Source organism: Labrus mixtus, chromosome 14 (assembly GCF_963584025.1).
Source record: "Labrus mixtus chromosome 14, fLabMix1.1, whole genome shotgun sequence".
Taxonomy (NCBI): domain Eukaryota; kingdom Metazoa; phylum Chordata; class Actinopteri; order Labriformes; family Labridae; genus Labrus; species Labrus mixtus.
The window spans coordinates 10733387-10761278 of NC_083625.1; the positions used below are offsets into that span (position 1 = coordinate 10733387).

Here is a 27892-nt window from a genome sequence, read left to right on the forward strand (position 1 = left end):
AATTACTGTGAATTCATACATCAATCCTGCACTTTACCTTTTTAAGGGCATTTTGTGTTCCTCAGTTAATCAGATATGATGATGAATTATTACATGTTTGTCTTCCAATACCAATTATGGCAAAATCGTCTGAATCCTGACATCAACATGGGGCCATGTATCACATATCAAATAGAATATGAAGCCTTTATTGCCCGTCACACAATTGTACAACGAAGTTAGAGATGCTTCACCTCAAAGAGCGCGTACAGACATCCATCAGCAACAAACAACTTGCACAAGTTACCCTGTGATTCCCATCCCTGACATGAATAGTATCTTTATAAATACTGCCAGTAACACAGTCCAGATGTTGGAGGTTTTCAAGTTTCTCCCTCAGGCTGACCACATGACTATATCATCATCATATCATCAAACTCACTCACATAAAAAACTGATCAAAAAGTCAGAGCAACACAAAATCCAGTCTCAAATATCACAGCATACAGCCAACATGCCCTCGTGGCCTTGAGAGCTCATGTCCTTTCTCAAAAGGGCTAAGTGGATCTTGTTAACAAAAATTAACATTTAGTTTTAAGAAGATTGAAAAAGATAGACATTTAAAAAAAAAAAAAAAAAAAACTCATGTGGAATAGCAAAGTCTGAAATAGTGTGTTGGGGGTTTGGGAAGGTAAAAAAAGAAGGCTGTTGGTTAATAATATAACCTTTTAAAGAATGAATGTGAATGATCCACATCAGGGATAACAAATCAGAAAAACACTTATTTAGTAAGCTTATGGTGTAGCTGGGAAATAAAATATAATTTCCATAAGTGATCCCTCTGGTAACCTGAACAAACAGACTCTCAGCAGTACTCCTCTGGATCCACACATTAGCTGCATTATGACAGCACGCTGCTCTGTATTCAGTTTAAGTTTCACACCGTTTTCCTAGAAACAGAGCCTGAACGTAGCAAAGGCAAAGTGAGGGTCGAGGGAGGGGAGGGGAGGTAGAAGTGTCATACAGTTCCTGCAGTGAGTCATCACTGCCAGGTATTGGCTGCAAAACCTCTTCCTCCATCCTTTCGCCTAACAGCATTCCTGGGTGTGAAAGTGCTCGCAGGAGGGGGGAGAATAAACCTGCGGTAATCACTTCCGTTTGCGCCAGTACACACAACTTCTATGAAAACATACCATGTACCTCATGGCCAGAACACAACTGTTATTTATCTGTTATCAGTGTCCAAAATAACTTACAACTTACCACGTGGTTGTATATTGGAATTAATATGGATACAAAAAGTATCACGATACAGGAGTTTAAATGCGATATATTGCAATATTGTAGTCATGACAATATATTGCACCTATAATGACTTCGTCTGTATCAAAGGATTGGGTTTTTGTGTCAAAACTTACAGTACATGATCAAGGCATAGGTGATATAGGGGCCCCGCCACGAGCCGCATGATGAAATGTTGTCATGAATATGATGTTAAACCTTTGACCAGATGACAAGCTATCCTCTCCCTCTGCTCTGAATAATTCACCGCACGCTTGCTAGCTCACTCACAACGAACTGCCAACACATCTCAAAGTTAGAAGAAAAGAGAGATGATGGTGCGTTCAGGTGCATTCGGAAAAGCCACAACGCTATGTATATTGCTGGTTCCAAACAGAAGAAAGGGTAAGTTAGCCTGCAGAGTAACTTCTCAGTTATTGTTAATTCATCATGACTGCATGTGCCATTGTTATACAGAAACAGACAAACAGACAGACAGACAGACAGACAGACAGACAGACAGACAGCAGCATGCAAAGGAGAGAGAGATAGCCGGCCCTGAGAGCACGTGTGCTTACAATTTCTTGTTGCAGTCTGAGTTGTAATGCAAAAGTTGAAGAGTCAAATATCTGAATACAGATTATAACACTGTGACCTTGTGTTCTGGGGGTTTAAATACGACAAATTGAAGCGCTGCAAATGAGAATGTTCATGTTAACTACAAAAGATAAAGTACAAGTAGAGCACATTTTTTACGCAGAATTACAAAAATATCCCCAAACTCGAGTGTAGTGATATTTTCAATACCCTTATAATGAAGTTGCATAATTGTTCTTGTATTTTCCAGTTGAAAAAAGAAAAGAAAAAAAGTCACCAGTGCGATTTCAAGTGCTTTTCTCTTTCATAATCTAAAGGATCATAAAAGTGGCCACTTGCCCTCAAGTTTTTCCTAACAGCTTTATCAATCCTTTTATTTCCCCTTAATTTTTGCAATATCTCCACCAGCTTTGGATTGTTTACATTCTGTTGGTCTGCTGATTGGCCACCAGCTTTTTTGGGGGCCTTACTAAACTATCTGAATTTAGTGAAGGGTGGCCTTCATTCATTAACATTTTACTCAAATCACAGGAAGCTCAAAGCTGAGTAAAGCCTCATGAAGACTCAAGTGTGGATATGGAATAATGTTGATATTTTAACAGAGCAGTTTTCGATTCGATGTATATGCTAGCAAAATCACTTTTGGTGGATTTGATGTAAGTTGCCATAGTGAAATGTATGCTTATTGGAATGGAAAGAGATCAAATTTAGCTGGATTAAGTGGCCAACTGCAAGCCCTCCCAGAGAAGGTTATTACTTAATAAAGCCACACAGTTAGCCTAGCAGTTATGTCGCGCGTCCCGTGTACAGAGGCTATAATTCTTGCGCAGCGACCGTGGGTACGAATCCGATCTCTGCCCTTTGCTGCATGTCGTCCCCCACTCTCTCCTCTGTCTCTTTTCAATTGTCCTATCCAATAAAGGCAAAGTGGCGCAAAAAAAAAACCTTTAAAAAAAAAAAAAAAAACCCCAGAGCTAAAGATTATGATTCTGTTTTTATTTCCCTCGCTGTCTCAGCCCAGAGCACACACACCTGATCACATCCACATGAAATAAGGACAGAACATAATAAAAGGAATCTATAGTGCCACTGTCTGGTCTATTTCAACCAGTTCTCTTTGAAGTGTACAAAATATTACCAAGATCCCTCTTATCAAGCTGTGCTGTCTTATGACATTTCTGAGCCCGTTCTAAGCCGCCCCTTCATCTGCAGCTCGCCGTCATTACTGAGCTGGATTTATTAGATGACATTAGGCGGAGTGTAACTCTCATTGGAATTCATGAGTTAAAATCAGTTTCATGGGGAAAACATGTAGTCCTAATACACTCTCCATGAAGCGCAGAATACAAATGAAAGTTATAAGAAAGTCGGGAAGAACCAGTCTGATGTGGTGATTTACATACTAGAGGGGATATACAGGCATATGTTAGATGTCCAAGATATAAAATACAACTGGAGTAGTTCTTGAATACTAAATTACACACACACACACACACACACACACACACACACACACACACACACACACACACACACACACACACACACACACACACACACCATGTTTTTTTAATATCAACCTTTGGCCACTGCAGTTTCTAGCATGATGAATGGCTAGATGTGTTTGTGTGTGCATGTGTGGGTGCGTGTGTGTGTGTGTGTGTGTGTGTGTGTGTGTGTGTGTGTGTGTGTGTGTGTGTGTGTGTGTGTGTGTGTGTGTGTGAGGAGCCAAGGGAGAGCAAGCAAAGTAGGCCAGCATGAATATAAAATCACCCCTGCCAGGCACTGATGTGGGCTACAAGAAGGAAGGGAGCAGAGTGTGTATTTTTTGTTCCTTTTTTAAGTGTGTGTGTGTGTGTGTGTGTGTGTGTGTGTGAGAGTGTGTGTGTGCGTGTGCGTGTGCGTGCGTGTAGAGAAATTGTGCAGATGAAGGTGTAGAAGAGGAGACTAAAGCAAAGGTTTGCAGGACCACTCGTTCATCATCTCTCTGGGATATAGAGAGCCCGGTAAACGCACACACAATAAGCAGCGCACAAACACCAGGAATTTCTAACAAAGCGGCTTGTTGTAATGTGAAGATTAGTGCGATGTAGGGGTGCCAGACCGACACCACTCACAAACACGCGCAGCAGCGGGGCCTTATATCATCTGCTGCTTCGTTTGATCTGGATGTGCTATATGACGATTCCACCGATATGACAAGCAAGCCCAACCCCACCACACCCTGCAGACGTTTCAAAATATTTTAGAAGAAAAAGACAAAGAGCCAGACACAAAAGCATGAACAGACAGACACAATAACACTGAAACAGTCAGAGTTATTCTTCTGAACACATAGAGACTGTAGCCTTTATAGGAAGAATAGAGCAGAAATACCTCATTACTTAGGTCAAAGAATAACAGAAAAAAAAAAATCAAATAACACTTTGATTATAGTTATAGTTAATGTTTCATATTAATATGAACTAACAATGACCAGCAAAATAATGAAAGAGACAATTGTAAGTTTTAAAATTATATTTTAGTATTCACTGTGAGACTTCACACTTTACACTCATACACACATGAAGTAAATGATTTTATAATTTAAAATTTAAAGTAGCTGGTTCCAATCCAAAGTTTCAATCTACTCTTTGAATTTCAAAATCAGGGCACTTTCACTCTAACTTCATAAATTCTAGCTAATTAAACAGTAGAAATTGAAATAAATTACTTTTAAAATAAAAGCCCAGCAGAGCATAGCAAGAGTGTGAATGTTGGGTTTAGCAGCGATTTAATTGAATTCACATTGGCAATGAGCGCGCGCTCCGCATGTGAAATTCATGTTTAATTCATAACCTCTACTCTTGTAGAAGATCAATGCAATTTATTTATGAACGATTGCTGACGTCTGATGACTATTTCTGCGTCAATACAAACCAGATTGTAACGGCACTGGAAGACAAGACTCTGAAGTGTAAAGTCAAATTGGTTGAAAAATATGATGAAGAACATTTATATGAGAATTTTGATTTTTTTAGCCACCGTACTACTCAGCTGATGATGATTCTATTCTGTCACTTTCTGCAGAAAATAACCCAACTGAATTGTGCTGTCAAATACTCAAAACTGCCATCTCCCTCCATCCTTCTCTTCAGCTCTACATCACACTTGCTTAAGTACAAGGCAGAAGATAAGAAGGCGTGTGAATGAGAGAAAGGAGTTCCCCCGTCCTGGATTTTATAACCAGAAGAAAGGGAAAGATGAGTATAAAGGGGAAAACAAAAACCGGAGAGGAACGGCTCTGCAGACAGTTCCATTACTTCCTTACAATATGGGATCATCCACATTCATCCACCAGCCGCTTCATCCAACATGGGAGTCAGGGAGCGAGGGCAACGATTACACCGGTTGGATGTTCTTAAAGGAAGTGATGGAGGAGTGACAAAAAAAGGTGTCGTTAAGCAAAGGGTGGGCGATTTTTTATTCTGCGTTCTTCACAATCCTAGAAGATGCCCTCATCCAAAATCTGCCTTGGATTATCCTCCAAGCGTTTGGAAATAGCGGCCAAGTGAGGATGAGGAGGAATTTAGTGAGGTGGTGCTGAAATGAGGTGCTGTAAGACATGGAGAGGTGAGCGGTTTCAGCCCGGAAGCTTAACACCTCCTACAAGACAAAATCTTGTTCTAATTTAAGCCAAAAAGACTGAACCCCCCCCCCCCCCCCCCCGCAGAAAAATCAGCTTTTCACCTTGAGAGAGATTCATTTAGCCCTGAAGAGGATAATTATGGAGATGCTTGCAAGTAAGAGGATTTTGTTTGTTGTTAAAGAGACAACTTAACTTAGTTTTTCCCCCCCCAAAATATGCCTCTAATGTGAAAATGTTTCTAGATTTGTCTGGCACAGACGCTCTTACCGCATCGCTGACTTTCGCACAGGGACACTAACCACGCTAACAAGCTAGCAGAGGCTATTCTCACAATGTGACAAGTGACTGATGATGAAAAATGGCCAATTAAAAGTAAAAATGTCACAGTATGTCTAATAAGCAAAAGTGTGCAAGCTCTTCGGGCACCCAGGTCTGTGGATCTCCTCACTCCTCAATCACCAGGACAAGAGGAGAGCAGAGCAGATACACACACCGCGTGATGAGGCTCTGCAGGGGGGCCCCGGAGCTCATCAGACCCCCACAGGACTCAGTGCTGCTGGATCCATGTGACACTCAAGAAGAAAAAAGAGCACCTAAAGGACTGTCTTAAGACTTTTTCAATTCTCCCTCTGGAACTCTCCGATTCCCTCACATCATTTCTCTCCTTTTAGTTTACAATTTTTCTGCCTGTATCTCTTTTCCTCCTGCAAAGACGAGCATCCTTCCCTCATCATCCTCCTTCACCTCTCTTCAGTTTCTCCACCCTGCTGTGTGATAGATAGCGGAGTCATTCATGACCTTGCAGGGGAAGCCACACCCTGTGTCCTCCACCTCTTCAGCAGCATGGATGTGTGGTTAGGCGTTTTGTGTGTGTGTGTGTGTGTGTGTGTGTGTGTGTGTGTGTGTGTGTGTGTGTGTGTGTGTGTGTGTGTGTGTTTGTGTGTGTGAGTGTGTGTGTGTCCATGCAGTTCATGAGCAGGTTATCACATGTGAAAACACTCAGACTGTTATTATGTCCCGTGGGCCGGCACAGTTGTCACTGTTAGCTAACTGGCTGTAGCCCTGAGGCACAAACTGACTCACTGCAGCATTATGGCCACTAATCTTTCCCAAAAATAACCCCCAGCATCATCTCGCAGAGGCCACAAAAACACTTGATAAGGACAAACAGAATGTGCATCCTCTCTCTGAGACCTCACTGTGTTAAATTGAATGGCTTTCATAAACCCTTATTCCTCTTTGCTGCAGCATTGGCCTGAGGCTAATGTTCATACTAATGTCCCCTTCATGAACACAGGATACAGCTGCACTTCTGCTGTTCAGAACATTCTGTAGAATTAGTTAAAATATAACTATTACATCAATTCAATTCAAGCTTATAAGCATTTCACTTTCAGCTTAAGAGCAAAGCACAGTAACAACCTAACAATGAATCGAGGTACTAGTTGTACTAGTACAACTATCAGTTGCAGCCCGCATTGCATTGTTGTTGTTGTTTTTTCACTTTTTTGGGGGGAAATTTGATTGTCATGGGTTATGTGTAGCATTTGGACACAGATTATAAATACCTGGCAACCTTAACTGGCCTCTATGCTATTTTACTGTCTGCTTGTGAATCATATTTTCTGTGAAATCAGCTAAAAAGGCAACACTGACCAGGCAAAAAAAAAAAGACAGGATGAAGGCCACTGCTGCTCTTACACAAGGAGAGACAAAGGCACATACACACACACACACACACACACACACACAAAACTACACGGTGAAGAAAAGAGCCCCCTTCTTCTTTGCATTACAGCAGTTATTTGAGAGTTCACTCTACTTTCTGTTGCCAGAGCTGGTATTATTGTACAGTCTTCTTGACCATGCTCTTATTAGTGAATGACGTAATACAAGTATAACCTTTGATTATGTGGTTTGCAACAGGACAACCCAGAGCAAAAGGTGATGGGTAAAGAAGCTCTATACTTAATGTTCTACAAATGAAAAAGGTGAATATGCAACAACAAAAAAAAACAAGCTGCTTATTTTAAAGAAACCTTTACTGTCATACAATTTATTATTTTTTAAGCAAGGCCAAACAGCATTGTTCAAACAGTTTAAGTCTATTAGTGCGCTGTTTGTTATAGGAGTCATTGGCCAGGCCTGTGTGAGGCCACAATGACGCATTGTTATTCCTCTGCGTGGCCGTGCAAGCAGATTACAGTGCTGCAGGCCAACAGTTAGCCTCTGTCCCGAGTGTGCACCCACAGGGCAAACCCCAAGAACAGTTCAATTAAACGGAATCTTTTTTTACTGGCATTTTAAAAACCACCACAGGGCAAAACAGCACGCCACACAATATGCTTTGAAACTGGGGGTGACCTAGTCCTTTAAACTCAGTGCAGTATAAATCAGCTCAGCAATGTCAATACTCTCCTGGCAGAGGGTCAGGCAGTGCTGAACAAATCTCAAAGGATGGAAATACTTTTATTAATGCCTTTTTTACTTTCTTTCGTTTCCCCACCTTTGTTTTTTTTTTTCTAACTTCAAGAAAGAAAGAAAAAGCATTGTCAAGTTGCTATAACATCACTGCTGATGTCAACATGTGAACATCTGAGGGAGTTCATGAGCACTTTTGTTTTTTTCCTTGTGCATTTCAGACCCTGTTTGATGTGCTCACTCTGACCTCTATCAGGTGACCGTGGAGTGTGTGGAGAAGAATGATGACGATTGTGCAAACGCAGTCTCAGCGGGACGACTGTAAAAAAAAAAAAGGGGCTCAGGTATGGATTGACAGCATCAGAAGATATTGCGTCCCACCAAGAAGGCAAGGTAAAGGTGAGAATGAAAAGCAGCGAGCGAGTGTGTCAACAAGCTTTTTCTATGCCTGACAAAGGCGCTGTTTTGATCCCAAAAAAGCAGCATTACGACAGGATAAGGAGGTCTAAAAATAAGCACATCTGGTGCTGTACTGAGGCGAGAGTGACAGAACTGTCTGTATTTGAAATATACCTCTCGATACTTCAAATAAAGAATAGATATAGTTAAGTTCAGACGGATGGATCACATGTCAAACCTCTTCCTTCTGTCAGCAAACATTCCCCCTCAGCTACTTATCCCCAATATCCAACATCACAACATGTCACATGGAATAACCACAGCCTGGGGTGGAAAGAGGCAAACGCATTAACTGAATGAAATCTGAGGAGGTCTTAACAAAAATGATCTTTTCATTTAGAGGGAAAAAAGCATGATCCTTTATAGAGATGACCCGACCTGTAAATGGATCTCTAACTACACCACAAAGCAGACTTTCAGTTGGTCGTCAGCAGGCCAAAACATGCCTTTAACCACCACTATCGCTCCAATAATTTATAAAAGCTGGAAATGTATAGGGGCGCCTGTAGCCTAGCGGTTAGTGTGTGTGCCTAATGTACAGAAGCTAAAGAGCTGGTTGGCCTGGGTTTGAACCCAACACGTAGCTCCTTTCCTGCATGTCTTTCCCCACTCTCTCTCTCTCTCTCTCTCTCCAGTGCCTCGCTCTATCCACTGTCTGTATCTCTGAAAAATAAAGGCACAAAAAAGCCCCAAAAATAAATATATAAAAAGGTAAGAAAAAATCCAATAAGAGCCAATTCCCAGTTGACCGCCTATTAGAGGGTCATATTATTGTCTATTTGTAGGATATTGAGCCTTTTAATAACAGAAAAGCATGTATTTTTTCTATATAAAAACAACGTCTTTCTAGGAGTTCAAAGGTTAAAACATTACACTACTATCTCTGAAGGTCTGAAAGGGAAATGTAAATATCTGGCGCCTTTTTCCTTCATTTTTTTTCCAATTTCTAAGAACTCAGTAGGTCTGCCACGAAGTAAGCCATCCTGTTGCTGTTGCTTTTGAAAAATTGGACATGTGTACATTCTGTGCGCACAGAGACAGACACTCATGTTGGCCCATACACGTAACCCTGCGTGTTCACTGTGATTGTCTGCATCTTCCTCAGTTACTTCAGTGCCGTTTTGCTTGTTGCAGGTAAGATGAAGCCATCAAAATATAAGCACAGTATGGGATACAGAGAGATGCACGGACAAAGAGAGAGATAGAGAGTAGTGTGTAGTGCTGTGGCAGAAGTCCGGAAGTGGAAAGCAACAGCAGGCGGTTGAGCGTCTGGAGGCAGGCAGTCAAAGAGCAGTGTTGCCTTGACAACTGTGATGCCGTGTTGATGATAATAGCCGTGCATCTCACCGCCAGCAGCACAAATACACAATGAACGTGTATTTGTGTGCACTGGAATAGTCTTTCTGCAGGTTGGAGAACACTTTTATTACATTTTTACAAGCTGCAGAAAAGCTGGAGAAGTGATACTGCTCTGTTTTTGTTTGTCACACTATCAGCATCAGTGCAGCCGGCAATCTGTCCCGCGTTGATTTTGATTGTCTCTTCTGTCTTCCTTTCTTCTCTTTATTTCTAGAGACATTACAGTTCATCACTCGCCAAAGGCCAGTGCCACGACATATACTACCAAGAGCATATCTGATCCAGCTGACAAGCCATCTGTTCAACCCAAGCCACAGTAGGATCTGATCAATACTGCCACGGTGGACGGAGAAATGTGGCCACTGTGGTCTCCCACATTGACTGGAATAATGGATCAGCTCTTGGGTCACAGTGGACTCATTGTACCAGCAGCATGACCGCTGAGGTTCCTGCCTCCACACCTCTTTGTTTCAACTCTTTTAATTAAGAAGCTGGGCAACAGAATTCCCTAACAGGCTTAGCTATTGGCAGCCTCGCAACCAGAACTGATTTTTCAATTCAGGATTTAGCGAGCAAAGCTTTGTATGGCTAACACACACTGCTTTAATTTGTCAGGATGTTGGGCCTTTGTGTGTTAATGCGTTAGGACGTTTACAAATAAAGAGCAGGGGTCTAAACGCAGGTATTTATGTAAAAATAAAGAGTACATTTCAGTTGGATGCTCTGATGAGCCTTCACTGAGTCCTTTCCCTCTTTCGCTGCATCAGCTGGTGATTTCTGAGCACATAGCCACTGCAGCATCCTACCACCTCCTCCTCCTCCTCCACTCTTTCTCTTCTCCTCCCCCACCCTCCCTCAACCCCCCCCCCCCCCCCCCCCCCCCACTCCTCCTCTTCCTCTTCTCCACCTGCTTTTAAATGCATGGCGTTGCCCTGCCAGGCCGGTCTATGCAGGCAGCATCGCTCCCCTCAGCCCCTCCAGAGTGGAGGAGGAGGAGGAGGAGGAGAAGGAGGAGGCCATGGAGCAGGATGGATGGTTATCAGCCTTTTCAGCCAAGGAGGAGGGGTGTGCTAGAAAGGGGAAGGAGACAAGGTCGGAGTGAGCCAGCAAATGCAACCCCCTGTTCTTCCCTGTAGAACCAATAATCGATTGGGAGACGAGAGGCGACATGAATCGGGACGGCTCACTAGTCTGGCTGAGATGAAAATGGTTTAGTCCGGCTGCAGGCTTTCCTGATCCAAGTGTCCAGGGAATAAATAGGCCACTGGCTGCATGAAACCCTAAAATAAAATCACCTGAGAAAGCTATGCTCTGAAATCCAGGTTATCTTCCTTCATTATTTTTAGTTCTTCTTCAAAATGTTAGTGAGATCCCCCCCCCCCCCCCCCTTTTCATGGCACATCTCATGCAGAACACGCCATCGCCTGATGTATGGAGGAGGGAAATCAGGCTGGAAGCATCCAGCACACACGTCCTATATCTCTCCTAATGCACATGTCCTCCAGACCCACGTCTGCTGTACATTTTGCTCATCCGTTTCGTAACGGTAAACACCAGTCATATTCAACCCCCCCTCCCCTCCCCAGCTGGATTAAATCCTCGGATGTGTTGGGTAGGCCCAGCATCACCGACACAAGCTCGGGGTAAAGATGGAAGGATTGTGGGGGGAGGCAACATATATTTGATCAAAATATTCACAGCCATATAAAACACCCGGCTTACCACATCACAAGTGCCCTATACATCAGTGCTTTGCGCAAAGGACGCAGGGCCCTGCCTCCAACAATAGGCCTATATGCATAATTTGAGCCATTCTCAGACATAAATATGTCGATGAGTAGCATAATGCTAATCGGCCTTTGTCCGTATTTGACTCATGTTGTTTAGGTGCTCGACAGGCGTGCATTCCTGCAGAATTTCCTCCTTAGGAAAATAAAGAAATGTAGTTTTGGCTCTCGGTGCTTGTTGTGCGCAACATTGTGGTTCATCGCCGTTTGTACCAAGCTACCTATGCATCACTTCAGGGTACACATCGGGGTCAGGAGAATAGCCTGCATAAAATTACCACCTATAGCCTATACAAGAATACAATTTGACTGCAATCGTTTCCTCCTTGTTGCGCCGCAAACGGGTCATTTAGTCAACAATGGCTGGTGATTACAGCGTCCATGCCTTGGTGGGGTCACATGCTTCATTCAGCTCCTCTAGGGTTTACAATAATACAGCCTCAGCCTATTTATTACCCAACATGCAGCCTCATATGTGCTCATTTTTTATCTGCAGAACAGGAAAAAAAAAAACCCACATCCATCCAGCGAACAACAAATGACATCATCCTGTGAAAGCCACACAGCCATGAGTGAAGCATCGTAAATAAAACATAGCGGCTTTAAGGGGCTCTGTGATTCTATGGCTGCCTTTCTGTGTTTTCTTTATCCGGGAGGAAACTCACCAGGTTCAGCACGGTTTCCACGATGTCCCTGTTGCTAACCTCCCCGACCTGGATCAGGCCCACCAACACGGCGAATTTCATCTGGATATTCCGTATCGGGACAGCGGGGTTGATCACCCCGGCCGGGAGGACCATTGAGCCGGCTGCAGACACCATCCTTTCCCCGGTGGCTCCGGAGCCAGCGCCCGCGGTGACCTGCTGCTGCTGCTGCTGCTGCGGCGTCGGCGCCTGCTGCACGGAGGAGCCCTGCGGGGGATGGGAGTCTGTGTCCGTGAGCGAAGAAGCAGAGCCCGGTGGTGCTGAAACCGGCTTCTCGCTCGACATTTCCCCTCGGAAACAGGGAGGAGAGGAGCGGTCGCCGCTGTCTCTCACACCTGCTCTACAAGCTGAGTCTTTTGCCGCACAAATACCATCCACTGCGTAGGAAAAACAAACGAGCGCGGCGTTACAAAAATCCTTTAAATTCGCCCTATCCTCCTGAAAATGTGTAGGGATTCATATGGCTGGCGAAAAGGGATGAAGACTTCAGAATGGTAGCCTACGCTTCTCTCTCTCCTCTCTCTCTCTCTCTCTCTCTCTCTCTCTCATTGGCAGGTTGCAGTCAGTGCGGTAGTGGTGGAGAGAACGCCATGTTGACGCCCCCTGTCTGCGGCAGCGCGCTCTAGCCACGCATGCGCATTAGGTGGGCTTTCCGGTAGGGTGCTGAAGCAGAAAAGCATGGAGCCATCCATGCATGGGTTCATACAGAGCACAGCACCACCTTACCAACTGGGTGTATTTTGTGCTTGTTTTTGGGTGTTTCTCATATTTAATGGATTTTGAAATGCTAAGGTGGATACTAGAGGGGAGCTGTGATTTATAAAAAATAAAGAGAAAGATATATAAATACTAGTTGGACTATTTTGAACCAGTTGAGGGGAGGAGGATGTTACAGCAGTAGAGGGAGTCTAGCTTCCAGACAGAAGCTGTTTATATATTCAGAATACATCCCTCTGCCCCGTGTTTAACTCGGGTATGCTGTTGTTTCCACATTAAGCATCGCGCGAGTACTCTCTTGATTGATGATGATGATTTTCTAACTTTCCATTTTTCTGTCTTTTGTCTTCACCGCTCTTTTCATTATCTATTATCATTTTGACATTTGCATACACCTTCTTACCTCGCCAACTCTTCACATCACCCTTCTTGTGCCTACTGTTTTACAAGGCACCATTCCTATTTCTCACAGGCCCTCTCCCTGAAATGATGCCCTGTGTATTTATATGACAGGGATAAGAGGGGACTCACTAGTTTCTAGTTTACTACTTTCAGTAGGCAAACAGTTTCTGCATATTCATACAAGTGGTTGTCGTAAATTGAGCCTGGGTGGTGTTACAATTCATCATGTGAACATGGCCTCTAATTCCCTCTACATGGCACTCAGAGCGGGAAGCTCAAATGCTGCCATAAGGTTGTGGTACTGTCATCAAATCATAAATATAGGTAATTAATCAAGTTATTAAAAATCCACCACTCTTTCATTGTTCGGCAACTGAAAAGACAATTGTAAGTGAAGTGTGGAGGGACACCGTGCTTTGTTTCAAGTTGAAACAACACATTTTTATTTCAGTTCAGATCAGTTTATTGCCATTTTGCAGCATAAATTTTCGCTGCCACTTACAGCTAATCTTAGCATTCAGGACAGTTTGACTGTGCTCAAGGGTACAATAGGAAAGAGGAAACAAATCCTTGTTAGCTGTCAGTATCCAATGAGCTACATTCATGTTGTTTTTACTTGAAAATATAGCCCCGCTAATGCTGGTCCTAATTTTCACCATTGATTCAGTTGGGGATCTATTCAGAAGGTTTCAACGGATAAAGTTTTTAAAAAAAAGCTACATTTGTATGATTTGCAAACTTTGGAAAGAGCAGTAAAAACATTTCTCAAGCATTTGAGCTTTCCACCCTGAGCATGACGTGGGAGGAAAAGGGCAGCTGTGTGAATAGCTGAGTAAATGTCCTTCTTTCTTAACTGTGACAAAGGATTTCTTATTTTGCTCTGTCATGCTCTAAATTGAGTCTAGAAAAGCGCTGCCTCATCACAGGTCCAGCTAGTGTTTTCATTCTTACAGAGCTACAGGATACCCTGGTGGCTACACAGACCGTAGCTGCTGGTTCACTACCTGTGTGCATACATAAGCCGGTTTCACACTCCATGTGTTCTTCCAACAGGACACATCTGCTGGGGAGGATTTCCATTAGCGAGGCGGCTATAGAGGCTGATTCGCAACTCTGCGTGTCTGCCTCAGCATATTTTCATATAGGCAGTGACGGCTGTCTCTTCGATGTCACACTCCCCATTTTGCTCTGCTGGCTGCTGGCCGATGACAGGGGTGACAAGGTGTGGGTGACATGGGAGAGACATTTTCTAGCTCAGTGTGCGCCTGGGGTGTGAAGCACATGCATGAGGACATGTGATATTATCAGGGAATTTTACAGGTGAGTAGAGGCCATCTAGGTTTTTATTTTTCTCTGCCAAATCTTCAGCTCAAGGGAAATGAAGGAGACAATCGCATGCACACACACACACACAAATACAGACTTGCACACACTTGCATCAGTGACACACTTCCCTCACACTCAAAGAAGCACTTTCTCAAACTAAAAAATGCTATCTTGATCTCGATTCAGCACACAAACCCACACACACACACACACACACACACACACGCACATACACACAACAATGTCAGGCTCTCTCTCACACCAAACACACTCCTCTTTGTTTTCTGACAAAGACTTGCTTCTGCAGCTTTGTCATGATTTTACAAAAGACTCCTGTAGAAAAAGGAGAGGTCTTAACAGGGATCTGGTTGGTGATTGGGTTAAATGGACACACATTGTTCTCCCTCTCTCTCTCTCTCTCTCTCTCTTTCACTCCCCCTCTCATCACTCCTCCACCTCATCATCTCACCCTCCTCCTCCCTCACCTCCAGTATTGGAACATTACTTCCGACATGCAGTCATTTAGCTCTCTGTTCCAGTGCACCTTTGTAGCGATGTGTGGAGGTAGTGCCAGTGTCTTGTGTGGGCCGATGATCAGAGTGCTGGAGCTTCAGAGGGGGAGCGGGGCTCAGAGAGGATCTGGCAGCCAGAGAGAAGTAGAGGTGACGTCTGTCAGAAGGGGTTTGATCACTGATCTCACTTACCAGAGGAAATGCTTTTGATTTTGTGGCAAATTTTTGTCCGGATGTGGTTAGATTTGGTTTGACAAGAAGCAGCTGTCACAGTTTAGTCAAGGTTTACATGGAATATGTTTTTTTTTTTGTCTGTTTTCTAATCTATTTGCTTTTAAGGACAACTGAAAACAGCTTGTTTTTGTACAAAGGGCTGACCTCAGACAGTGACCGAAACAGGTAATAACTTCCTGTTATCACGGACGGATGTGAGTCATCATCGAGATGTGTGTGGGTGTCCATGCACATCCACTCCGTCCATGCTTGTGTGCGTGTGTATTAGAGTGAGTGTATGACAAAGAGGGATGAAGATAGGAGATGGAAAGATAACACATCTGCCACCACAAAGCAACATCCCGTCTCGTTTCATCCAATTGGACAATAAGTCAGTTACAAATGACTTTAAAGGACAAATGAACAAATCACTTCTGCCAGTAATTACCAAGAATTCACTTTTGATTAAAACACCAAAGTGGCTTTTTCAGTTTCTGAATGTTTTTTAAAATACTAACATAGCTTATATACATTTTAATGTTTATGTTCTGCAGACTGTAGTCTTTACTGTGCAATTAAGCTTGCACAATATGATGAAAATATTCATTAAGCAATAACATTGTTCAATCAATATTGCAATAATATGAAGGCTGTATGCAATATGAAGTGTGATAAACAAAAAATATGGACTTCTGGTATATCGGCTTTAAATCTGTTTTCATGTCTATAATTTTTTTTTTAATAATCTTGATTTGTTTTACTCAATATCAGTGTTTGAATCATGTTTCTCCTGAATCCAAAATAAAATTTAGAAGCAGGCTTTATTTCCTCACTAAATAGACACCTAGAAATCTGAATGTAGCTGATGGCTGGCTTAAGTGTCATCTGACTTCATCAAATGGTATGAAAGCACGGCCGTTGTACTTAGGCGCCACACAATGGGTAAAATGTACACAATGTTGAGTGACAAAGCACGGCTTTTAGAGATCAATTCATTGTTCTTATTTATTGCAATAAATAAATATTGCGGTAATGTTGACAAATTTACTGCACAGCCCCCAGCCTTTTAAACAACATAATGCACAGAGGGCTGTCAGTGCATCAGTATTTCTGTGTATGTATTACAGTGAGGCAATAAAAAAAAGGAATTTACTGTGCAGAAATCAAGAAAATAACTTTTGAAACATGCTTACGTCTGCCGAGGAGGTTATGTGTTTTTACTTTATTTTGTCTATTTGTCAGCAGGATTACATTACAACTACCGGCCCTTTTTTCATGAAAGGGTTTAGAACAGCTCAAGATCTAAGTCCAAACATATAATCATGCAGACCAAATCTTTTTTTATTTTATGTAATGATTATTTGTAATAAATAATTGCAGATCTGTATATCATTGAAGACTGGACTATAAGCCTCAGCAGAAGGATGCACCCTCACAGTGCCTCTATAGTTTCTAATAAAACAGGTGTAACAATCCCTCCCCTATCACAAGTATGTTTACACTTATTTATAGAAAATGTGTGTTATTAATCGACTAAAAGACAGTGTCCACTGGCATTAAATGAGATTTTTCTATTCTCTCTTTTACTTATAAATCCTCTGCAGTCTTGGGACTAAACACTTTCAACAAGCTGGTCATATTCCCTGGAGCATTCACTCAGTTACTCTAAGACTGCAGGAATCATAGAGGACAATCATCAGAGGACACCACAGAGTAGCTTACTAAGAGTTTTTAAAGCTTAAAAGAGTGCCTATGCATAAGTCAAAAGGAAAGACTACTCTGGGAAAAAAAATAAAAAATCATCCTACTAAAAACTCCCCTGTAAAATGGGCATTGTGTTTTAAGGATTACACACTTGGTGGATTGGTTGCTCTTATGAATCCCTTTTAGATGCCCTGTGGATGAACTGTGACGTGTGCGTTTATGACGGTTTCAACAAGCGGTTTTTGTCATAGTTGAGGGGAAGTTGGCTTTGTGTTTTTTGAATAGGCAGGAAATATATTTTAAACAGACAACATTTGAATGTATTTATCCATGCAGGCTTTGTCACAGGTTCACATTTTGACTTTCCAAATGGCAAGAGGCTCTTGTCTTTGTTAACCTTCCCTTGGTCTGAAAAACTGTCATCGGGGATGAAGGATGCATTTCTTTGACAGGGGTTACGACCTGAGATCATCCAGGACTCCGCTCTTTGACTGGACTGAAACATGGGGCTCCTGAACTGGGGAAGTTGCCATGAATAACCCAGCGGAGATGTAACAGCGCTCTCAGTTTGATGGAAAAGCTTACATTCTTTGGCCCCTGAAGGCTGTCGAGTTAGCGGGGCCAGCTCAGAGTCCCTATACACCAGGAGAGGGAACAATGCCCCAAAAACATCGGCTTGTTAGCACTTCTGTTTCTCAGCATACGGGACAATGATCCAGTATGGCTCAATCTCTTCAGCCCTATGGATCCTCAAACCCCCTATGAGTCAATTATTATGCAGGCGAGCATCATTCAAACCCTCAGAACTTTATTAAAAATTCTACTTGAGATCTTGAGATTTCTAAAGATATCAAATCTCCCAAGAAGAATTACTGTGCATAAGCAGACAGACAGCACAACCAGAATTTACAATGTGGAGCTTCATCCTTCAAATAGAAGCATTGACTTTTATTCAATGCAAAAGTGTGAGAACGCTTTAAAGGTAGTGGAATAAAAATCAGGTTTAACAGATTACACAATAGACATAATGTGTTCTCCATCTGAAGAGCTGAGGACGTCTATAAATTGGTATGGAGGTGTATGGAGTTAGATACAGTATGGAAAACTTAGCAATTTAAATGTATAGTCCTAAAGCTCACCTCAGCTTTGAGTGTGAATACGAACACATATAAAAGATGTTTAGTTACAATGTGAGATCCACAGAGGACAGTTTCTCTACAGAGGTCACTGTAACTCGCTTAAAACATCTTTTTCCAAAGCTCAACGAAGAAATGCAATCAATTGCTATAGCTAGTTGACACTTTGAGAGGTCAGAAGACTAAAAGAGCTTAGCAAGGCAATTTATATTGATTTATTTACACTGATACATTGATCTAACATAAATCATGGAAAAGTTCACTGGCATACTAATTAAGGATTCACTCCATTGTTGGTGTTTTTCAGTCAAACTGTAACTTACGATGGCAGCATCTTTCTGCTGTTAACAAGCGCTCCAACAGTTGCTGTCACTCCTTAGTTTTTTTCTTCTTAATTTGGCCACCTTTGATTAGCACTATGCCATTTAGATTACTGTAATATTCAACTTATTTCACTTTTAAGTTGCAGTTGAAGTTTGCATATGCTCTTCGTTCTTGTCATTTTCTGTGGAATACAAGTCTCAGCAGAGCAATTCTATATGTGTGCAGTAATTTACTGAATTGGAAATATCCATTTACAATTGGCATTTAGATAAAGAGAGAAAATTACAACTGTTGAGTGACATTAAAAGTATTGTTTGTGTCTATATCATGTTGTTTAAGGATGTCGAGATTCCCTGAACATTTTTGACCTTTCTTTTGAGCTTTTATTGGACAAAATCCTATCAGGTTTTTTTTTTTTTTTTTTTACTGATGCAGTCTCTTCTGTAGAGTTGAACTCAAATTACTCAAACAAACCTAATTGCTACAACAAGCTCACACAGTTGAAGAGAATGTTTTTTTTTATATATTACTACAGTATATCCTCTTTTGGAACGTTTAACAAATGCTTCGCTCATTTTCAACATTAACTGGGCATAGTTCTGTATGCCAATACGAGGGCACAAACTCAAGGATACTGTACACATTGCTGCCAACATAGTCTCATCAATAATTCATTCATAGGATAATTTATTCATTAATGACCTTATCATGGAAGTCTGGGAGAAGACAGTGGATTAGTGCGTCTCAGAGGAGATACATCTGTTTTCCCCTGTCTTTCTCTCTCCCTGCTCTACGTTCATATAACGTGAATGTGGAGTAGATAAAGAGCAACAACTTTTACTTGAACATCAACTTGAATGATCACATTAACAATTATGTTTTTCTCTTTTAAGATTGGCGATAGGGCTTGGAAATCAATAGAGTTTCAATTTAAAATACAATTTGAAAACAAGATTATAGTGAATATAGCTTTTGTCATGTGTGGTAAATGTTTCAAAGTGTTTGTTTTATTTTGAGTGCATGCCCACCACTACCTCAAAAACATTGTTGATTTAAATTTGTTTTAGATTTATATATTTTATATATTATTTTTATATATTTATGTTTTTTGTATTGATTTCTTTTCACATATGGCTTCATTTTCAAAGAGTTCAGAGTGTTTAAGTTCGATAAACGCATGTGATGCAGATGTTGTCAAATCAATGAGTAATCGTGTTTCATAATTATGATCTCAATATCAATCAAATAAATCCTGATGTTGCAATGTTTTGTTTTTGTCGCTATAATGGAGCAGCCCTGATTGGAGATTCTTTTTCAATAGATAGTGTGGAATGATTGAGAGTTACATAAGATCAGACAGTACCACAAACATTGTATTATTTGTGTCATGGGGTAGAGAATATGAAATGGAAAGCAAGACAAGAGCTCGTGTGATTTTATTAAATATTAAAAGAGCCAACTGATATCTTAACACTGTTTTGAAAAATATGCAGGTAGCCTATATTATCTAAGAGAATACCTAACAGCAGAGGCTTTGTCTACATTCAAAACCCACAGTTAATATCCAATTTCAACTGTAGCTTATTATTAAAGTAGGCTATAAATATATAAAACACAGGCCTACTCCTTACGGGATATAAGCCTATTGGTATCATTTCTTTTAAATGCAACTCTCTATCAATATATTTATTATTTGATGTAATTGTACTGGGCCTATTTACTACTCACCATAGATGAGCTTGTTTGACTTGAGCAGCAGGCTAGTGAAATAACTGACACTGACTATAAAACCTAAAGAGAATAAATTACACGCTAATCGAATCATTGTTGACACACATAAGCCCTCAACTGCAATTTCCATTGTAGAGCTCAAGCCTTTTCCCTTTCTGAAACACAAATCATTCAAATATATAGGCTACACATTACGAGGGTATTTTAAGATTCAGCGTTACTTACATTTCTCGACGATGGTTCTCTGGTGTCCATTTTTAATAAAAGCTTACCTTTAACCGTAAGCTAACACCAGACATTGTACCAACATTTTTATTTTTTCGCCAGTTTCAAAGTAAAAGCTGAGTAGGCTACATTTAAGGGTGCATATCATATTGTAGGCTAACTGCCAACACCTTTTTCGGCCTACTTTAATGGTGTTGTCAAATTGGTGAAAGGCAGTGTGAAAAAAGTCTAGAAGATGGCCAAATTGCAGTTCATCCCCCCAATGCCTCAAATAGGCAGTGTAATACTGAACACGTTTCTGCCCCAAAGTTGAATGAAAACAAAAGTTTAACAACACAAATACACCTGGATGAAGAAATGTAAAGATTCATGCTTTAGGAGAAGTCGCTGCTCGACATGTAGGCTACAGTTTCCCCCGGAAGAGGTCACCCCAAATCCCGCGAGGAGCAACCTATTGTAAAAGAAACAGATGATAAGTTGATGTTTTCTGTTTTGTATGACAGGAAATACTGTCTTACCACATCTTATGCAAAGTCCACAGCAGCTCTAAAGATATTATCTACCAACTGGAATCAAGTGGGATTCCAGTGGAGAAAATCAATGTTGGAGTCACCTTGTCAGATGTCTTCTTCTTTTTTTTCTCCACTGTGTAATTTGCAACACGATGTTCTTCATTTCTTCAAAGCCCATGCAGAAGTGGTACTGAGGTACACCCACGGTGCAGAGGATCATTGTCATTCAGGAGATGCAACAGTGTGCCCTACTTTCCAGATAAAATCACTTGACATGTTAAATGAGGTACAAGTTAATGAAGCAATGTTTCACTAATTTGCTGCTGTTACAAAACTTACATTCAGTCTGGCCTATACAGGGAGGCAGCAGCGTCTCTGTGTGGTTCAAACACCTTCATTGTCCTCCGAGAGAGTCCACTTCCAAGCTAAGTAGGTAAATGAGATTGAATATTGATCTGAGCTGTGGAGGTTTAGGGGCCTACATTTATTCCCTCAGAGGACACAAGGAGAGAACAGTGGGAAATGTCCTCAGGGAGAATAAACCCCAGATGCTTTGACGACTCTTCATTCACTCAGATACCTAAAAAGCATTTTGCATTGCCTTCATTCCAGGATTCAATCATGACCTTCAAACTTCAGAGAAGCAACAGCACCACTCAGAGGACACAGGAGCACACAACAAGACACATGTTTTTTTGTGAAGTACGCTGCCCAAAAAATATATACATTTTTTTTACATGGCAAACCTTGTATTTTGTATTTCTAAGTAAGACCATATTTTCACTTGGATCTTTATTGCCAGTCTTGTGTTTCACATTGAACAAATACAACCATGCAATTAGTTATTTTTGCTGTGACATGTCGGTTAAAAAAATAAATACAATTTTATCTGTTCTGTTCATTTTTGGGGGGTTAACTTAATTGTAGAGATTGATATTAAAGAAAAAAGAGAATGCTTTTGTTAAGTTCTTATAATCTTTTATTCTCTTCCCTAAGGTTCCCAAAGGTTCTGTTTTCTGTCACTTCTTCAGAAATCACCAAGCAGAAACACCCTGGTCTTTTTCTAAGTTTGGAGCCTCTTCTCACACTGCCTCCGAGGGCTCACGTCAATGTCACTCACTCACTCCTTATGTCTGTCTTTTTTGACTCTCTCAAACACACATATTTACACACATACACGCACACATGCCACACTGTTCCCCAGAAAACAGCCTCCACGCAGGATATTGCTTGCACTGTAGAGTTATTGTATCATAGCAACACCAAAGCAACGCTGCCTACAGCTGAAACATAAATAAAAGCCAAGGCAGCGCCATGGCAGAGCAAGCTTTTTCTACTATTGCTTCGGTAGGAAAAAGTTCACATTTCAGCTTATCAATATGATAGGAGGACCCTGAAAAGCTCTGATGTTTGATCTGCTGGCACAGAAAGCATCATACAGTATCTACAATACAAGCTGAACGTATATCTTTAATGCAGATACACGGGCAAATCCATGCACACACACATACACACACACACACACACACACACACACACACACACAATTTCAAACATGCTTCCCAGAAGCAGTGAAATGATCACATGTCTTAGACATTGTATAACATGACAGCAGAAATAAAATTTAAAAAAATGCAACAGTGACATCATATACATCATCATAATGGATTTCATAACTTTAAAATAACATTTAGATAAGATTAACACTGAAAGTAGTGACAAAGAACTTAACAGTGATATTTAACACAGTTTTATCAATAACAGGATTAAAGCACATCGATGGACCTCTTTCCTGTTTCCTCTTTTCTGTGATACAGATCCGTCACGTACTTGTTGCTCCTGATCAAGCGCACTTTTCAAAATGTAATGATGACATGTACCCATATTGTACTGGTTCAAGTCATTCCTATTCAATGGACACACTAGGGTTTCTGCATCTTTACCTGCAGAAGGCACAGTCAAAATGAAGTGCATTTATAGATGTGATATGTTAATATCTTTCGTCGGAGGGGTAAATGCTGATGCAGATTTAAAAGTTAGTTTATAGAGGGACAAATTCATTGAAAAGTTGGCTTTAAAAGGCATGTCAAGTAAATTTAAGATATTTTAAGGGTTGTTTTATGCATTTCACATTAATTTCTTCTTTGATTAAATCAGATCAGAAATGAATGCCTACTGCCTCTTCAGGTCAGTTTCAACAATATGTCTCAGAGAATTTTTTTTTTTTTATCAATCAAATAAGTCGTACATATACTGGCAGGCCGTGTGAGTTAGAATAAACTTCTCAAAATAATCAATACAGATGCAGGTTTTTTTCCCCCTTACGCACCAGGCACATTCATGCCACTGTTGATCATTCTGCGCGATCAGTCGTAGTTATGTGTAAGCTTAGGAGGATACTGCATTAAAATAACTTTTCCTGTTACATAAAATACCCAATAAACCAGGGTCATAGGAAGGAGCTGGCTTCTGGACTAGGTAGTCTATTTATCAAGGTTTTTTTTATTTTATTTGTAAGAATGAATAAATAATGAATATAGCCTGTCTACATAACAAAGAAAAACTAATTATTTGTTTCATAGTTAAAAATGAAAAAAAAGGGTGCAAATGCAGGTTTAGAAAAGTATAATTTATGAGGTAAATAAGGAGTAATTTGTTTTTTAAAGATGTCTAGGATGAGAAACACTTCCCCTCTCCGCATGTGAATGACTGTGACTCAGTACAGTATGGTACTCAGCAGCATTAAAAGACACTCATAGTCCACTTCCTGAATGAATCTCCTCCTGGATCAATTGTTGTCCGGCCCAGCTGCTCAGCCAGTGTGACCCAAAATAAAGGCTGTCGTCCGGGGCTCAGTGCTCGTCTGATCCAGCCAGTTGAAAAGAGGAGCGGATCCTCTGAGCTTCATTAACACACAGATGACCGAATGCTTTGTTGTACCATTCTGGAGATCTTCCCCTGTGACAAGCAAAGCATGCAATTTAAATACTGCACTGCTGATTACAACCCTGGACAATGAGAACACACAAAAAATCTGCCCACACCTGAGGTCCACTCTGGAGACGTGTGTGAGTCTGGTCCTCCCGGTCCCACAGGGCTCGAGGAGGTACTGTGACTCAAGCACCACCCCCCTCACTGCTCCCATGCGTGGGCTGTCTTCGTGTTCGATGGACACACACACCAGGGCGCAGGAGCCTTTACACAGGTCTGTGCGCCAGGATCTGAGGGTTCCAGAGATACAAAGAAAGAGAAAGATCGATCAAGCATTTAATCTGGGAATGTAAGATATTGTTTTAATTTACTTCATTTTTGGCTATCATGAATCATATTAACTTGATTCATTGATTCATTGTTGGTTTATAAGAAATATCAGAAAACAGTGACATTTTTCCGACACAGTATTCTGAAGCAAAAAAAGATGGAATCCAATTTCTTGTTTTGTCCAACAAACCCATAAGCAAAAAAAAAAAACGAGTTAACCTTCGTAAATGATATAAGATATTACATTTTCACTTTTGAGAATGAAGAAACATCACCTGTTTGTTTTAAATGATAACAGTTTAAGGTATGTTATCCCTTCTTTGTTATTACCAGTTTGACATTGTAAGACCTGACGAGTGTTGTACTCTGCAATAAATAACAATTCTCTTAACAATTCATTTTGTAACTCCCACAACGCATTTAAATATGAACAGTCATGAATCCTGACCTCAGTACCACAAAGTCACAGCTGGGGTGAGGTGCCATGTTGCAGCAGGAGTACTGGTACACATCCGTCTGTTTATCCAGCGTCTCCAGAACTTTCTCCTGCTGTAGTTCAACATGCCACAGGGGGCGCTCTCTCAGGAGCCGCTGCAGCACCTCACTGGGTGTCGCCGCCACCTCGACACACACTCGCCATCGCCTTAGAGGGTTACCATCTCCCACCTGTTACACAAATACATTATGAGTGTTACATATTAAAAGAAAATCTTTAAAATGTTTTTTTTTTTCTTTTTTAAATATGTGTGTGGGTCTCCATGTCAACGATGTGCACAGAATTTTCCTTTCTTTAACCTTTTTATTGGCTTATTAAAATGTTAGGAGGTGAACAAGTAGCTTGAGTGTTAATAAGTAAAAATAGCTATGTAATGTAAAATCCTTTTTTTATACGTTTTTTTTTCTCTCTGTCACTCCTGCCCTTCTAGAGTCTTACAATATTCAAGAAATGTCATGTCCCAATTACCTTTTTAAATGCCAGTTCTGTATGGTCAGTAGTTGAGCGAGACACCCAGCCTTTGCTCTTGTCTTTGGCCTCTTCCAGCAGGTTCTGGACCAGCCTTTCTAAGTGTGCGTGATAGGACCCTTCCACATCCTCCTCTTCCTCATCCTCGATCGCTTCCTCCTCGTGAGCCTTGCGCAGCTCATCCAGCGGGGGCACCATCAGCTCGGCCTCCATGTAAGAGTTGCGAGACTGGCTCACCATCTCCTCGGGGATCTGGGGAACAACAGGAGAAAAAAGAAAAAGAAAAACATCACAATGCACCACTGCGCTCAGGCCTAATTAAAAACCACAGAATATAGACCTTGATAAATAAATCACAGTGCCATTTGGCTCGCTTTTCCATCGGCTATTTGAGCAGCAGAAGGTCTTGCAAAGGGTTTTTGTTAAATGGGTGCATCAACATTTTTGTATCCAGTGTCGACTGCCTTTCAAATATCGTCAGTCTATAAACTCTAACACTTTCAGTTCAGTGTTTTAGAGAAAAATTACACTTTCCTTTTTGAGTTAAAAGAGTCAATAAAAAAACTCAAAACTGCCTCATGACCAAGTCTGTTTTTTCTTCTTTTGTCCTTGAGTGTTTTTCACTAACAGCAGTAGTAAAGAAACACAAAACACTCACACACAGCCTCGAAGTAATGATGATACACAGTTTTAGAAAAGAGCTCCTTACACACGATTATACTGTGGCCTTGGATAATAACAACTCAGCTGGGAAAACATCACTCCACTTAGCATTTTCAGTTATTTTTATCCGCTAGTTTCTGATGAAAAAATGTGCTCACTCATTATTTCTTCATAAAAACAGTGACTTGTATAGCTTCTATCAGTCATTCATCATGTTTACTCCAATAGACAGTAACTCTTTCCTGTATAAATCCTGACCTGAAAGAGGTGCTGGCACTCAGTGATCATGTGTGACAGGCCCTGGGTGGCGGCCAGGTTCTCATTTAGGTCTTTCTGATCGGGTCGGCCTGTGGTGTACTTCCTCTGGATTGATCTAGAGAGGTAGAAATAACGAACAGGAAAAACAAAAAAACATAAATCAAGTACCAAGTAGCATAAAGCGCAGCTAAAGAATTTGCTTTAAGTCTGTATGTAAGCTGACGGGTAAGTACAGCCACCGTCATTACACCACAATCACATAGAAAGCTTCTTTTTGTAGTTAATTGACAAAATACATAGAGGGACATGAGTGACCATGAAAGCACTATTTTTTTATTGATGCTATATAATTTTAATTTGGAAAAAAGAAACGTTACATTTAAAGTATAACCCAAGATACCAAAGTCAAACTGGGAAACTAACTAGGGTAGGGGGGTGAACTAGGTAAATCGCATTACCCTTAAATCAAATAAAAGTACAAACATTTGATTCAGTATCATACACACCTTGGCGACAGCGTCTCGTTCTTCAAGATGCTGAGGTGGAAGAGTGAAGGTCCCAGACAAACAGCCAAGTTCATCGGAGTCATCTGGTTCTCCTCTACCATAGAAGTGACATCACGCAGGAAGCAGAGCAATGTCTGCAGAACCTCCCTGTTTTCATCTGGCATCAGTAATATGGCTGCTCTGACAGCCTGAAGCCTCTGCTCCTTTGGGACATCTGCAGAAAAAGTAATAATAATGGTAAAAATATATGATTGATGAGGGATGTGTCAAAGAAGAGGTTACTGGGCACCGGACATGTAATCTTTGATGTGCTGTTTTCCGAATCACACAAAGTCTGTCTTTAATTCACATTTTAAATCAAACACAATTTCCTCTGGAGAAGGTTAATTATGTTGACAATTAGCTAATTATATATTTCAAGAGATTTTCATTGATAACATTTGGATTACACGAAATAAAACTTTCTTAATATTTAATACTATAGAGTCTACTTCTTCCTTGAGAACTGTAATAACATGCTTTGTTCTCTCCTAAAAATCATGGTTCATGAGCATAATGTCAATATACGGGCTGGCCAGATTCAAATGATCTCTAAGCCGTTTAAAGCCACTTTCCATGAGGCAGACAATTTCTACTGCTAACGTGATGTTACAACCTTCATAAGCCTGACGACTTACACTGGTAAATGTGCAGGAAAGTTTCTCCCAGCTTGCTTGTTAGCAGCGGCTCGGGCAGGTCCCTGAAGAACTGTTTGACCATGTCTGCCACGTCGTAAGCCGACTGGTCCTCGTAGTTTACAGAGTCAGGGGACAGCTCGCACTGCTGCCTCAGGGCCTGAATACGAGACTTGACGCCGGACTTGCGAAATAATCCCACCTGAGACAAAAATGAAAGAAACAACAGTCAGCTCCCCATTTTTTTTAAATGAGCAGTTTAGTCTTGTAAAAAGCTGTTTTCCTCTACCAACCTGGTCCAGACAGTTTGTTCGGAGGTGGCTGAGGGCCTGCTGTAAACACAGAGGGAGCGGGAAACCGCAGCGCTGGACATGGATGATGAGGGGAACACCAAACACACTCTTCTCTTTGTAGTCTGGAACCTTCATGCGCTTCATAAACTTGGGCACAGACCTGGAAGCGATGGAGAGAAAACAATTAGAAAAGTGTTTGTGTGTGTGTGTGTGTGTGTGTGTGTGTGTGTGTGTGTGTGTGTGTGTAGATGCTGGT

At 41.2% G+C, this 27892-nt stretch overlaps 3 protein-coding genes and 1 long non-coding RNA gene across 20 annotated transcripts in view; 2 read left to right on the forward strand and 2 right to left on the reverse strand.

Moving 5' to 3' along the window:
- Nucleotides 1–12746, reverse strand: part of nbeaa (neurobeachin a) — a 96837-nt gene extending 84091 nt beyond the window's left edge. For 10 of the 13 annotated variants that reach the window (XM_061055005.1, XM_061055000.1, XM_061054999.1 and 7 more), the window contains exon 1: nt 12177–12745. In XM_061055005.1, the coding sequence (XP_060910988.1) occupies nt 12177–12500 (324 nt within the window). In that variant the 5' untranslated portion in view covers nt 12501–12745. Of the gene's footprint in view, nt 1–12176 lie in introns of all 13 variants that reach the window. The other 3 variants (XM_061055004.1, XM_061055003.1, XM_061054996.1) reach the window with 1 other exon arrangement.
- The window catches only part of rfc3 (replication factor C (activator 1) 3), a 238275-nt gene that overhangs the window by 156558 nt on the left and 53825 nt on the right, over nt 1–27892 (forward strand). The window lies entirely within an intron of this gene.
- On the forward strand, nt 20690–21877 carry LOC132987972 (uncharacterized). 2 transcript variants are annotated; one of them, XR_009675769.1, is made up of 3 exons: nt 20690–20929; nt 20983–21450; nt 21630–21877. It is a non-coding gene; the product is annotated as an uncharacterized LOC132987972 (long non-coding RNA). The 2 variants fall into 2 exon arrangements; XR_009675768.1 differs by having other exon boundaries at nt 20983–21877.
- The window catches only part of LOC132987971 (stAR-related lipid transfer protein 13-like), a 50641-nt gene continuing 45218 nt past the window's right edge, over nt 22470–27892 (reverse strand). For all 4 annotated transcript variants that reach the window (XM_061055008.1, XM_061055010.1, XM_061055009.1 and 1 more), the window contains 8 exons: nt 27637–27796; nt 27347–27545; nt 26670–26883; nt 26164–26278; nt 25243–25494; nt 24727–24944; nt 24062–24238; nt 22470–23975 (listed from right to left, as the gene is read on the reverse strand). In XM_061055008.1, the coding sequence (XP_060910991.1) occupies nt 23870–23975; nt 24062–24238; nt 24727–24944; nt 25243–25494; nt 26164–26278; nt 26670–26883; nt 27347–27545; nt 27637–27796 (1441 nt within the window). In that variant the 3' untranslated portion in view covers nt 22470–23869. The remainder of the gene's footprint in view (nt 23976–24061; nt 24239–24726; nt 24945–25242; nt 25495–26163; nt 26279–26669; nt 26884–27346; nt 27546–27636; nt 27797–27892) is intronic.